Here is a 10,893-nt window from a genome sequence, read left to right as displayed (position 1 = left end):
TGAGTATACATGCTTTTGCCTAGACTAGAGTTAGGAGTGAGACAGGATGCTGGACCATGTGTACAATTTGGCTGCAGGAATTGAATACTTTTCAATGGTCAATTATTTTCGTGAGTCCAAGATTCTGCTTTTTGTAGACAGAATTGTTTGTTTTTTTTTCCAACTAAAACTTCTTTCCAAAAAAAAAGTGATATACACCCCCCTAGGCCAAGAACAAAATGTGACTTTTGCTCACAAGTCACAGGCAGCTGCTAAAGGCTCTGTGTGAGATTCATCTTGCCTAACTTTAGGTGCCTAGACAGCACAGGTGCAGACACTGAACAAGCACCTTGGGGTCATCCTCCAAGCTGCAGTCACAGCCGAGGGATGTCTGAGTGAAACAAGGCAGCAGTGTTCAGTGTGATTCATCACACCCACAGTACCAATACCGCAGTCCCTGCATAACAGCTGGGAGCATGGAGAATTTCCACCCATTTCTAACACTTTTTCCCAGGTCAACAATACTACTGGGCTCCCAGCATTATCCTTGGCCGTGCTGCAGATTTCACACCTGTCTTCTGGCGTGCTCCCCTCAGTACAATACACAAAGACAACACACAACATCCCAGCAGCTTATCAGGCAATGCCAGAGGGGCGTTAGTAACTGCCCAGCCTTTGGGGCTTTTGGGCCATGGCATCAGGGATCACCACTTTTTCAGGGTCCTTTCCCATTTCCCTGTAAGCACAATCCAGCAGTGCAAGCAACTGCAGTTAATTACTTCTTTCTTCCCTGCGAAGGGAATATACAGCACCTGTGGGATGAGTGGGATCAGGCCATTGCCCCACACAGCTCTTGACTAGCAGATCCCAAAGCCCTCCTCTCTTGTGCAGGGCACTGCTTGCAAGCAGCACGCAGCCCAGACTCCACAGGGCTCTGCTCTCCCATTACAAAAGCCACGTCCCAAAAAATCTGCAGCAATGGCATTTCTTCAACATTTGGCTGGTCCCCAGCATTTTTTTTTCAAGCACACACAGCACTTGGGATTAACAGACAAGCCCAAAGACAAAAAGCCTTGTTAACTCCAAGGAGACGAGAAGCAACCACAGCATGCTGCTGGTCTGATAGGAACTCAGTACGAGGAAGAGGCCAAGGTCTTCTCTTTATGCCAGAGAGAATTTCCCACTGCCATTGGTGACTTCCCCCAGGCACCCACTTTTGCTGAGATTCCAGCTGGAAACTGACATGCTGTCACTTCAAACCACTGATTTTGGCTTTGTTTGCACCTGTCAGTGCCTACAGCTGCAGACCCTTCCAGCTGTCCTCCTTACAAGCAGAGATGGTTGCACCTTGTGCCCTTGCCACCCCCTGACTTTGTGCTTTTTCAGCAGGCCACACAGCCTCTGCTGGTGAAGCCCACCACCTCCACAAGGACATACCCACTTCCTTTATTTTGGGCCCGGTTCTTCCCAGATACCAAACACTGCTCGTCTCCGAAGTCTCCGCTTGTGGTGAAATTACTGAGTGCAAAGTCAGCCAAACAAACCAAAAAACTCGTGATACTACACATCCTGTTTTAGTGCGAAACCTTGTGCACAGATCAGGGAAAAAAGAGAAGCCCTTCCTGCAGTGTGCAGCTCGGCATCTGCAGCTGAGGAACGGGCAGGCACGGCACCAAGGACAGGACCTGCAAGCTTCGCCAGGCTGGCTGCCACCCAGTGACACAGGCAGTGCTTCTTCCTTCCCCAAGGCCCTGCTGCCTTGTGACAGCCCCAGCAGGGCCTCTGGGAGAGACAAACAGCTGGAAAATGATTTGCCTTAGAGGCAAAGGAAAAGCCTCCCACTCACAAGAACAAAGAGCGGGGCCCAGTGCAGAACTTCTGCTCGAGATCTTTTGTAACAAGATGGAGACATCTCCCCCAGCTGAAACCACCAGGGAAAAGCGAACTGAAACGGTAACACACAAGCACAGGGTTATATAAGTGCCTTGTGATCCAAGCGAAAACACATCACATCCTGCTGGGGACGGCTGATGGCACTGACACAGAACAGGAGGAACATTAGAGAGGAAAACCCATTACCTTGCCCGCCCTTAGTTAAATGGAGCAAAAAATTCAGTGCTGCACAGAGCACAGGCCTCTACTGTGGGAGAGGCACCTGAGGAAACTCCCCACGTGCTCCTATGGCCAAGGCTGGCTTTTTCCACTGTGCTGCAGCCTCCAGCAGAACAGCACGCGCTTGTCCGCAGGGTTTCAACACCGATGTCGGACGTGCCACCACGGGCTGCCAGCACATATGCATGCAATACAAATTCATTTTGTTCTGCAAGGCACTCAGCACCTCCCTGAAGACGGCGGGGCAATTCGGCTATGATGTCACGTACTAAAAATTCAATGTTCTCCTGCAGCTTTCAAAACACGTTAAAAAAATAAAAATCCCAACATCCAAACAAAGCTCTTTTTTTCTTAAATCCTTCTTTTCCTAAACGACCCCCGGACACCAGCGGGAAGAAGGGAAGGGAAGGGAAGGGAAGGGGGCCCAGGCAGCGGTCCTGGGGGCTCAGCCCCGGCACCGCCCCCTGCCCGCCTCCCTCCTTCCCTTCCTCCCTGCGCTCCGGGGCGGGCCGGGTGCTATTAAAGCGGCTGGAGGGAGGCTCAGGCGGTGTGTGTGGGGCCATGGCGACCTATGTACAGCTGAACACGGCGGCTAAGATGCCCATCGTGGGGCTGGGCACATGGAAGGTGACTGGGGGTCCCGGCCCGGGCGGCGGCGCGGGGAAGGGGGAGGCCGCGGGGGCACCGGGCCGCTGCCCGGCCTGTGGGCGGCCTGCGGAGAAATCTGCTTTTTTTTTGCTTTGTTTTTCTTTTTTTTTTTTTTTTTTTTTTTAAAGGGTGTTTTTGGTGGGATTGCTTTCTGAATTTTTGTCCTTACTGGGAGCAAGGCCTGCGGTGTGTTTCGGTGGGCGCTCTTCAGGCGCTCTCCTTCCCCTTCAGTCCCCGCCAGGGAAGGTGGCAGCTGCGGTGATGGCCGCTATCGACGCTGGGTACCGCCACTTCGACTGCGCCTACGTGTACCAGAACGAGAACGAAGTTGGGGACGGGATCCAGCAGAAAATCAAGGAAGGGGCTGTGAAACGAGAGGAGCTCTTCGTGGTCAGCAAGGTAGGGACCTGGGGGTGTATGATGCCCAGGGAGAATGGCTTTTTTGTGGTAACCCCCAGTTCTAAGCTTCTTCCTTCACCCCCACCTGCATGGAGAATTAGGTGGGATACTGTGCTGAGTACAGGAGTGATGCTTTGAGCTTTTCCCAGCACTGAACTTTGCTGTTGTCTTTTATGCAGCACCTGACCCTGTAGTGGGTAGCTTTTAAATAATGTCTTAATTGGTCGAGGCTGCTTCTGCTGCCTGCAGTGACCCCCTTCAGTCCTGTGTGTATCCGCTGCCTCCACTGGCCTTGCTATCGTGGGTTAGTCCTGGCCACAGAGCAAGCCTTGTCTGAAGAGAAATAAGATGACCTAATTTCACACTGGCTTCCAAAAGAGAGATCTCTCCTGGTCAGGACAGAAGCGTTCGAAGAACTTTAGCCTAGCAGCTCATGGCATGACTTGACTTTTTGTCTCCAGCTGTGGTGCACGTTTCATGAAAAACCTCTGGTGAAAGGAGCTTGCCAGAAGACTCTTGCTGACCTGAAACTGGATTACCTGGATCTCTACCTCATCCACTGGCCTCTTGGGTTTAAGGTATGGTAACAGTAATGTACCTGGCTTTCTGTTATAGCTGGCAGTTTTGAAGAGCTATACAGTTTTACAGCCCAACAATGTCTCCGTCTGAGAAAGATAATCATGTGCCTGCACATGAGTCAAGCTGTTGATTCCTACTTCTGAGATTCTTGCTTGCGCAGCACCTTCTTCTTTTGATTGTAGAAGAGGTAGACCTAGTAGTAGGGGCAGGTTTCCCTGCTGCAAGCATAAGTTATGCTGCTCTCCTTTTGATTACTACCTCTGTGTTGTCTCTTACAAATCCAGAGTATGCTCAACAATGACTTGGTTCCTGCTTTGTGCAAAGGAGGGTGGTACTCTGCTGCCTAACAGAATTTTTTTCCTCTGTGTTTCAGACGCAGAGCAAGAGAATATTTTTCTACTTCTATCTGTAATCACTGTGTCCTTAATACAAATTGAGTTGACCTTTGCTGTAGGAGCCTTAGTGTTCCACAGACTTTGCATTTTAAAAGGTTTAAGCTTTTTAGGTCCTCACTTTAATGTGCTACATACAAAGGAATTGATGTCTGCTTGAAAATTTCAAAGCTTAGTCTTTCTGTTACAGGCTGATCAAAATCTGTGTCCTACCTGTTGCTTCTGAGATCCTCTGCTCTTTGTGCTTTTCACAGCATCCATATCTTTTAAATTAGACTAATGTGAACAGAATTATCAAAGTGAAAATGCATTGTGGTATAGTAAGGTATCACTCAAAAACATCTGCTTTTGAAAGTTCATAAACTATAGCCAGCCCTAACTGGGACACAGGCTGTTGCAACATTCCCTTTGCCAGCAACTGAAACAATGAGTCTCCCTGTGAAAGACCTGTCAGCAGATATGGTCCTTACAGACTGATGGTCCTAGGTCGTAAGTGGGTCCTTACTACAAAAATGCACAGCTCTTATGTGAGCATAACAGTGTATTTTATTAAAATGCATAACACAGGAAGTAAACTTGTAAGCTGGAAATAATTCTACAAGAGAACTGTCATGTTTCCCATACGTATTTTGGTGAGCCAATGGACTTTGCTGTGTTCACTAAAGTACTTCTCTTTGAGATGGCTGCTGACAAAAATACCACAAACACACGTGAAGGCAAAAGAAAAGACTGAAGAATGTAGATTATGAGTGTTAGTATTTCGTGCGCTAAGTTTGTGATATCACATTCTTCAGCCAGTGTTAACCAAACTTTTACAACAGAATGTTTCAAGTGTTTTCTCACTGACAGGCAGGAGAGGACCTGTTTCCAACAGATGACAAAGGCATGTCAATACCCAGCAACACTGATATTCTACATACGTGGGAGGTAAGTCCACCCACAGCAAGAGTCACGTCTTCTGTCCTCAGCAGTTTCTTCCATGCCTTCATTACCTTCAGCAGTCTAAATTGTCTCATATGCAGAACTACTTGAAAGGACTCACTGGTACAATGGTGGATAGTTAAATGTTGTTTCTCATTTCAAGTCATCAGGAATTCCTGCAATCTCAAAGAATGAATCTTTGGGCTTTGAGATTGGAGATGTGGAATAAATATACCAGTGCTTTGTTTCTCCCTCAAGACATGAACTCTTTGTATCTAAACACTTATTTTGTCCTTTTCACAAAGAGAATAAGCCATGTTAGGAAAAATGTCTTCAGACCCTTTCATGCATATCAGATGCTGATTTTTGCTCTTTCTATTAGGCCATGGAAGAGCTGGTAGATGCTGGTCTGGTAAAAGCCATTGGAATCTCCAACTTCAACCATGAACAGATAGAAAGAATCTTGAACAAGCCAGGATTGAAATACAAGCCTGCCAACAACCAGGTAAGCAGTTAAGTGACCCAAGATGAAATTTTTTTCTGTTTTTTCAAGGATTACTAAAATCTTATGGCATAAGGTTGGAGTCCCTGCACTACTGCGTGGAAGTCTGGCAAGGAGCAGCTCCAGAATATCTTATTTTGGAGGTGGAAAAATCCCCTGAGCTTAAATCTGCATTCCAGTTGAGTAAAACCCAGGATATGTACAAAAGCTTGGTAGAGAATTGGATGATTTTCCAACTGTTCTGTGGAGAAGCCAGTTCCTGTTGTTGATGACTTGAGACTAAAGGAACTGAACAGGGAATGCTTTCTGGACTGCTTACAGATTTGAGGAGGGTTGGGAGGAAATGGACTTGGAAGGTAGGCTGTTAAGTAAAATTGTTCAGGTATATGGGCAATACCTAAATAAAATCTTAGGAAAACTCAGACTGCAGAAGACTCCAGGATATAGTGTAATGTACAGCTTGGAGCAATGTTGTCTGTGACACTAGATCAGGTTACCTTGGGCTTTATCCAGTCAGTTCTTGAAAATCTGCAAGGCTGGAGACTGCACAGCCTCTCAAGGCAGTGTGCTTGTGCTCTACTGCCTGCTCCCCCCTTGGTAGGATTGGGGAAGTGAAGGGAGTCTCCTTGTATCTAGTCTCAACCTGTCTTGTTTCAATTTGTGCATGGTGGGAGGAAAACAGACAGCATGCATCACTGAAGAGCTTGGCTTGACTTCTGATGACCTTCTTGTAGGTATTGGAAAACTGTTACGAGGAGCCCAGAAGCCTTTCTTCTCCAGGCTGAACAAGCCTAATTCCCTCAACCTGCCCTAATACAGTAGGTGCTCTGGCCCTCAGCCATCCTGCTGTCCCCCTGCTGAATTTATGCCAGTTTCTCAATCTTTCTTCCTCTGAGAGGACTGGGAAGGGGGCAACCTGGGCACTGTATTCCAAAGGTGGTCTGACAGATGCTGAGTAGAAGGGGGTGATCACTTCCCGTGACCTACTGGCTGTGTTCCTTTTGCCAGGGATGACTACTGGCTCATTTTCAGGTCAGCCTGCCGTGGCTTCCAGGTCTGGCTTCCGGGTCCTTTCTAGCAGAGCTGCTCTTCAGGCAGTCAGTCTCCAGCCTGTGTCATTGCTGGGGGCTCTTCCTTCCAAGGTGCAGGGCTTTGCGTGCAGCTTTCTTGACTTTTATAAGGTTTATGTAGGACTTTTCCTGCTGCCTGAGTAGGTCCCTCTGAAGTGGCAGCCCACCCTTGAGTGTTTTGTCTGGTCCACTTCTCTCTACTGGTCAGTTTGGCATCACCTGCAAACATGACAAGATCATAGCCCATCACAAGTTCTTGAGGAAGACAGGTCCTTTGATAGATACCTGTGTTTTTTATCTAGTCTTATCTTAAACTGCTCCAGTTATTGAAGGACTGCAGTAAGTTCTTGATACTGAATTACAAGAACTGGTTAACTTACTGTGATAGCTTGAGCATATGTACTAAAAAGAGATCATAACACCTTTCTTCAGAAAGCTAATGGGAGTGTTCTCTGCAAGTCTGTCCAGTGTCAAACAAGCCTTGTGACAACTGCAAAACTCATAATTCTGCACTAACTTCATATTCAGTCCAATCTACTTTTAGGAAACTTAGTCTTATCAGACCTACCACACCTCATTGCCAAAGAACCTTTCACTGTAGTTGGTAATTACTCTTCTGTCACTTGTATAGGGGATGTTGACTTTATGTCTCTTCTACGCTTCTAAGTCTTCTCACCAATGGGTCTTGGTCTCTGTCCTTCAATACTTACTGCTTCTGAAGAAACAGTTGCAAGTCTGAAACTCGTCTTAACTCTTACCAGTTAGCCTAATATAAGATTATAGTGCTTCCTGCAAACCATTTCTCTTTGAATAGTTGGAATTACTGGACTCTAAATGAAATGTCTACAGTGTTGTTCTTAACTATGAATGCAGTCAGTATGCAAATTGGTTTCATTCATGGTGAGATACCAGTTTGGCAAGCCAGTAATTACATTATGATAATATTACTAATTAGTCCATGAAGGAAATCTGAGTCAAGTATTTGATCATTGTCAGTGTGTATTGCAATATCTTAAAATACTTATTTAAATGTATCAGGCTTTTCACCATGGCCCAAACATAGCACTAGATAATGCAACTCAGGAGTTTTTCAACTAGAGTTTAGGTGGGCAGGTAAGGATGATTTTGCCTCACTTGTATGGTCTGAAGCTTACCTATTGAATAGTGGAGAAAATACACAACTTGGCTAAATGCTCTGTTATTCTGAGTAGATATTGAAGTAAAATAAATATGTATAATTTGCCTAAAAACTGAGTTGTGCCCTGTTGTGTCTAATATTTCAACATACTTCAGAAGAGAAGCAGCCATGCAAGCTTCTGATAACAGCAAGCACCCAGAACCATAAATAAAGCAGGCAAGGGTGTAATCTAATCCCATGACTTACACTGTTGCCACCTGCCAGTAGCATGTTTCTTTGAAAGCTTGAATGACAGTGTAGTCAAAAAAGATTATTGAGTTTGCCTGCTAAAAGGAAAAGTACTGCTCCCTGGTGTGTAATTATCCTGAAAGTCCATTTATGTAAAGCAGCAAAATTTCATGTTCATTCACTGCTGCCAGATACTTGGATAATGTCTGTTCTGTACTGCATATCAGTGCATTAACTTGCCAGAACACAGATCTGGTACACTAAGTCTGTATTTTGTTACGTAGATAGTCTTCTGGAAACTAATGGTAAGCACAAATGCATTTCTAAAAATTACATAACAGAGTAATCTGAAGATCTAAAATCTTTAGCAATTAGTGGCTACTTCCAATATTTGCAGACTGGAAATATTCAGCATGCTTATTGACATAAAGCAGATAAAAGGAATGAAACAATGCCTGTATTGAGGCAGTATGGTAGTTGTAAAAACCTAATGCTTTTACAACATTTAATTAGGTAAGAGATCTTTGTACTCTGTATCGGTCTGCTATCCCATTGCTATGATTTTATGGTACTTCTGTGCATCTCATTGAACTGAGATGAACTCCACTTCAGGAGTTATGAAGATGATGATTCCATGTTAGAAATAATATGGATCAGGAAAGTTTTAAGAAAATGGTGTTAGTTCTTGGACACCTGCACTTGCAAGGAGAATTACTACAAATAGCAGAAAGGGAATGGGGATATACAGAAACAAATGCTGCATAATATCATGTGGACTATAAATTACAATGAAAATCAACCCTTGGATTTTAAAAAATAATGAAACACATGAAAGTAGCTGTGCCACTGTCAATCTCTGTACTCTTGTGTTTCAGATCGAATGCCATCCATACCTGACCCAGGAGAAGCTGATCAATTATTGCCAGTCCAAAGGGATCTCTGTGACAGCATACAGTCCTCTTGGCTCTCCTGACAGGCCATGGTAAGACGCACTTCCATTTTGCAAGGGAGCTGGCAGGGATTACACTTGAAGCATTGAGACTACAAGTGCTCCATTAATCATTCATCAAGATACAGATTCCTGTTGCTGGGTTGGCTCTTTCTATGGAGGTTTCTGGCCACTGGTCTTTCTTTCTTCTGTGTAGGGCTAAACCAGAGGATCCTTCCCTTCTGGATGACCCCAAGATTAAAGAGATTGCAGCCAAGCACAACAAAACCCCAGCACAGGTGGGTGGGTGCTGGACAGTGGGTACTGCTTCCTGTAACACAGGATTTGTTATTCTTTAGAACAACTAATGACAAAGGATGTAAGATGAAGAACTTGACTCTTCGTTCTCTGAGCTGCGGTGTTATGTAGCAATGCAGCTTATTACATGGCCTGAAATGCATTCTTGAAAGGGTTATTTGACTATCAACAAGAAACATTTTCTTGACCCATCTTCAGATGTTTGTCTTCCCATCTTAAGCTGGTGCAGAGAAGTGAACACTTGTATAGACTGCTAACCTTCTAGGTAGGAAGGAGACGAACCTTGTATCACAAGACTGGATGGGCTTCCACAGGGCTCCACTGCTTTTCTATTTGCACTTCAGAAGGTGCTGCTTAGACTCAGGTACAATTTGAAATGCAGCTCTGCTGTAAGTGGTTAGTTGTGCTGAATTGTACAGTTTACAGCAAACAGCTGTTGAAATAGCGTCTACTTTTTTGCAGAACAAGAGCTGTTCTCTCTCAGGGGTATGCTCTGCCTTCTCTCTGACTTAGTGGTCTCTTCTTGCAGGTTCTCATTCGGTTCCACATCCAGAGAAACGTGATTGTGATTCCCAAGTCCGTCACCCCCCAGCGCATTGTGGAGAACTTCAAGGTTGGTGATTACAAGTGGCCTGGGTACTGCCCTGCAGGGATGGCATCCCTTCCCCCTGCAGAACAAGTGGTCCTTTCTTAGCCTTCCAAAGTAATCCTCAGATGAGGACTAGAGTTTTTCTTTCTCACATTACCTATAATGAGGGCTAAGCTAAAACTGAAACTGGAGACACAATGAACAGAGATGCATCCTTCACAAACAGTGTTGCAGAATGCCTCCATCCTCTAAGTGCTCAACAAGCTTCTTGGAACAGCTGGCATATAAAACTCCAATTTCTGAAGCAACTTCAGAACTTTCAAATGCTTCCTTCCCTCCTTCTCCCACTGCTAGTGGAGTCTTGGAAATCCAAAGGTGCCTTTTCCTCTTCCTCCTTCTTGAAGCCACCAGTTCTTCTCACTTAGCACCCCTCCAATGTGGACTTGTGCTTTAATTCTGTGAGTCTTGCTTAGTCTGGTTCAAAGAGGTGATTTCCAGCTGTTTTTCTTGTCAGGTGTTTGACTTTGAGCTGACTAAAGAAGAGATGGCAACTATTCTCAGTTTTAATAGAAACTGGAGAGCCTGCGCAATGAGCACGTAAGTGATATTTTTAAACTGTTAAGTTGTGTCACAGTTTTGTGTACTAGACCTGTTTAAGGTTCAGGATACTCAAACTCAATTTCCAAAGGGTTCATCTTCAAAATATTTTTTCACAGTAAAATTTCAGATGTACTTATCATGAACCAAACTATGATGATCATAAAGTAAACTCGACGTTCATTTTGAGTTCAGTCTGCAAGAAGCCTTTTGTAGCTGGAATTCCAAGAGAAGGATTCTTGTTCATAATTTTCATTTTGTCTGTATTGGAGATAGGAGTATGAGGCAGACTCAAATTCATGATCAACTTTGCTTGTGGAATTTTACATTGTCTGTCCTAACTTTTAGGTATGTTATAAAAAAGGCACTATGAGCTTAATGGGTTATTGGGGAAGGGGGTGAACATTCAAGAAGTAATGTGAGGATTTGCAACTTAAAAGCCTAAAGCTAGATACGAAGTCTTTGAAAGATTGCAAAAAAGATCCTCTAGGCA

General features: G+C 44.8%; 1 protein-coding gene across 2 annotated transcripts in view; it reads left to right on the top strand.

Annotated features, from left to right (window-relative positions):
- The window catches only part of LOC118250051 (aldo-keto reductase family 1 member B1-like), a 35,691-nt gene that overhangs the window by 23,909 nt on the left and 889 nt on the right, over nt 1–10,893 (top strand). Inside the window, exons 1-9 of one of the 2 annotated variants that reach the window (XM_035550680.1) lie at nt 2,426–2,718; nt 2,971–3,138; nt 3,600–3,716; nt 4,959–5,036; nt 5,413–5,535; nt 8,844–8,950; nt 9,114–9,195; nt 9,744–9,827; nt 10,318–10,400. In XM_035550680.1, the coding sequence (XP_035406573.1) occupies nt 2,653–2,718; nt 2,971–3,138; nt 3,600–3,716; nt 4,959–5,036; nt 5,413–5,535; nt 8,844–8,950; nt 9,114–9,195; nt 9,744–9,827; nt 10,318–10,400 (908 nt within the window). In that variant the 5' untranslated portion in view covers nt 2,426–2,652. Of the gene's footprint in view, nt 1–2,425; nt 2,719–2,970; nt 3,139–3,599; nt 3,717–4,958; nt 5,037–5,412; nt 5,536–8,843; nt 8,951–9,113; nt 9,196–9,743; nt 9,828–10,317; nt 10,401–10,893 lie in introns of those variants that run through there. The other variant, XM_050715496.1, reaches the window with a different exon arrangement.

This window comes from Cygnus atratus, chromosome 1 (assembly GCF_013377495.2).
Source record: "Cygnus atratus isolate AKBS03 ecotype Queensland, Australia chromosome 1, CAtr_DNAZoo_HiC_assembly, whole genome shotgun sequence".
In the NCBI taxonomy this organism is placed as follows: domain Eukaryota; kingdom Metazoa; phylum Chordata; class Aves; order Anseriformes; family Anatidae; genus Cygnus; species Cygnus atratus.
The sequence above is the reverse complement of the archived record's forward strand: the minus strand, read 5'-3'. Positions and strand labels throughout refer to the sequence as shown.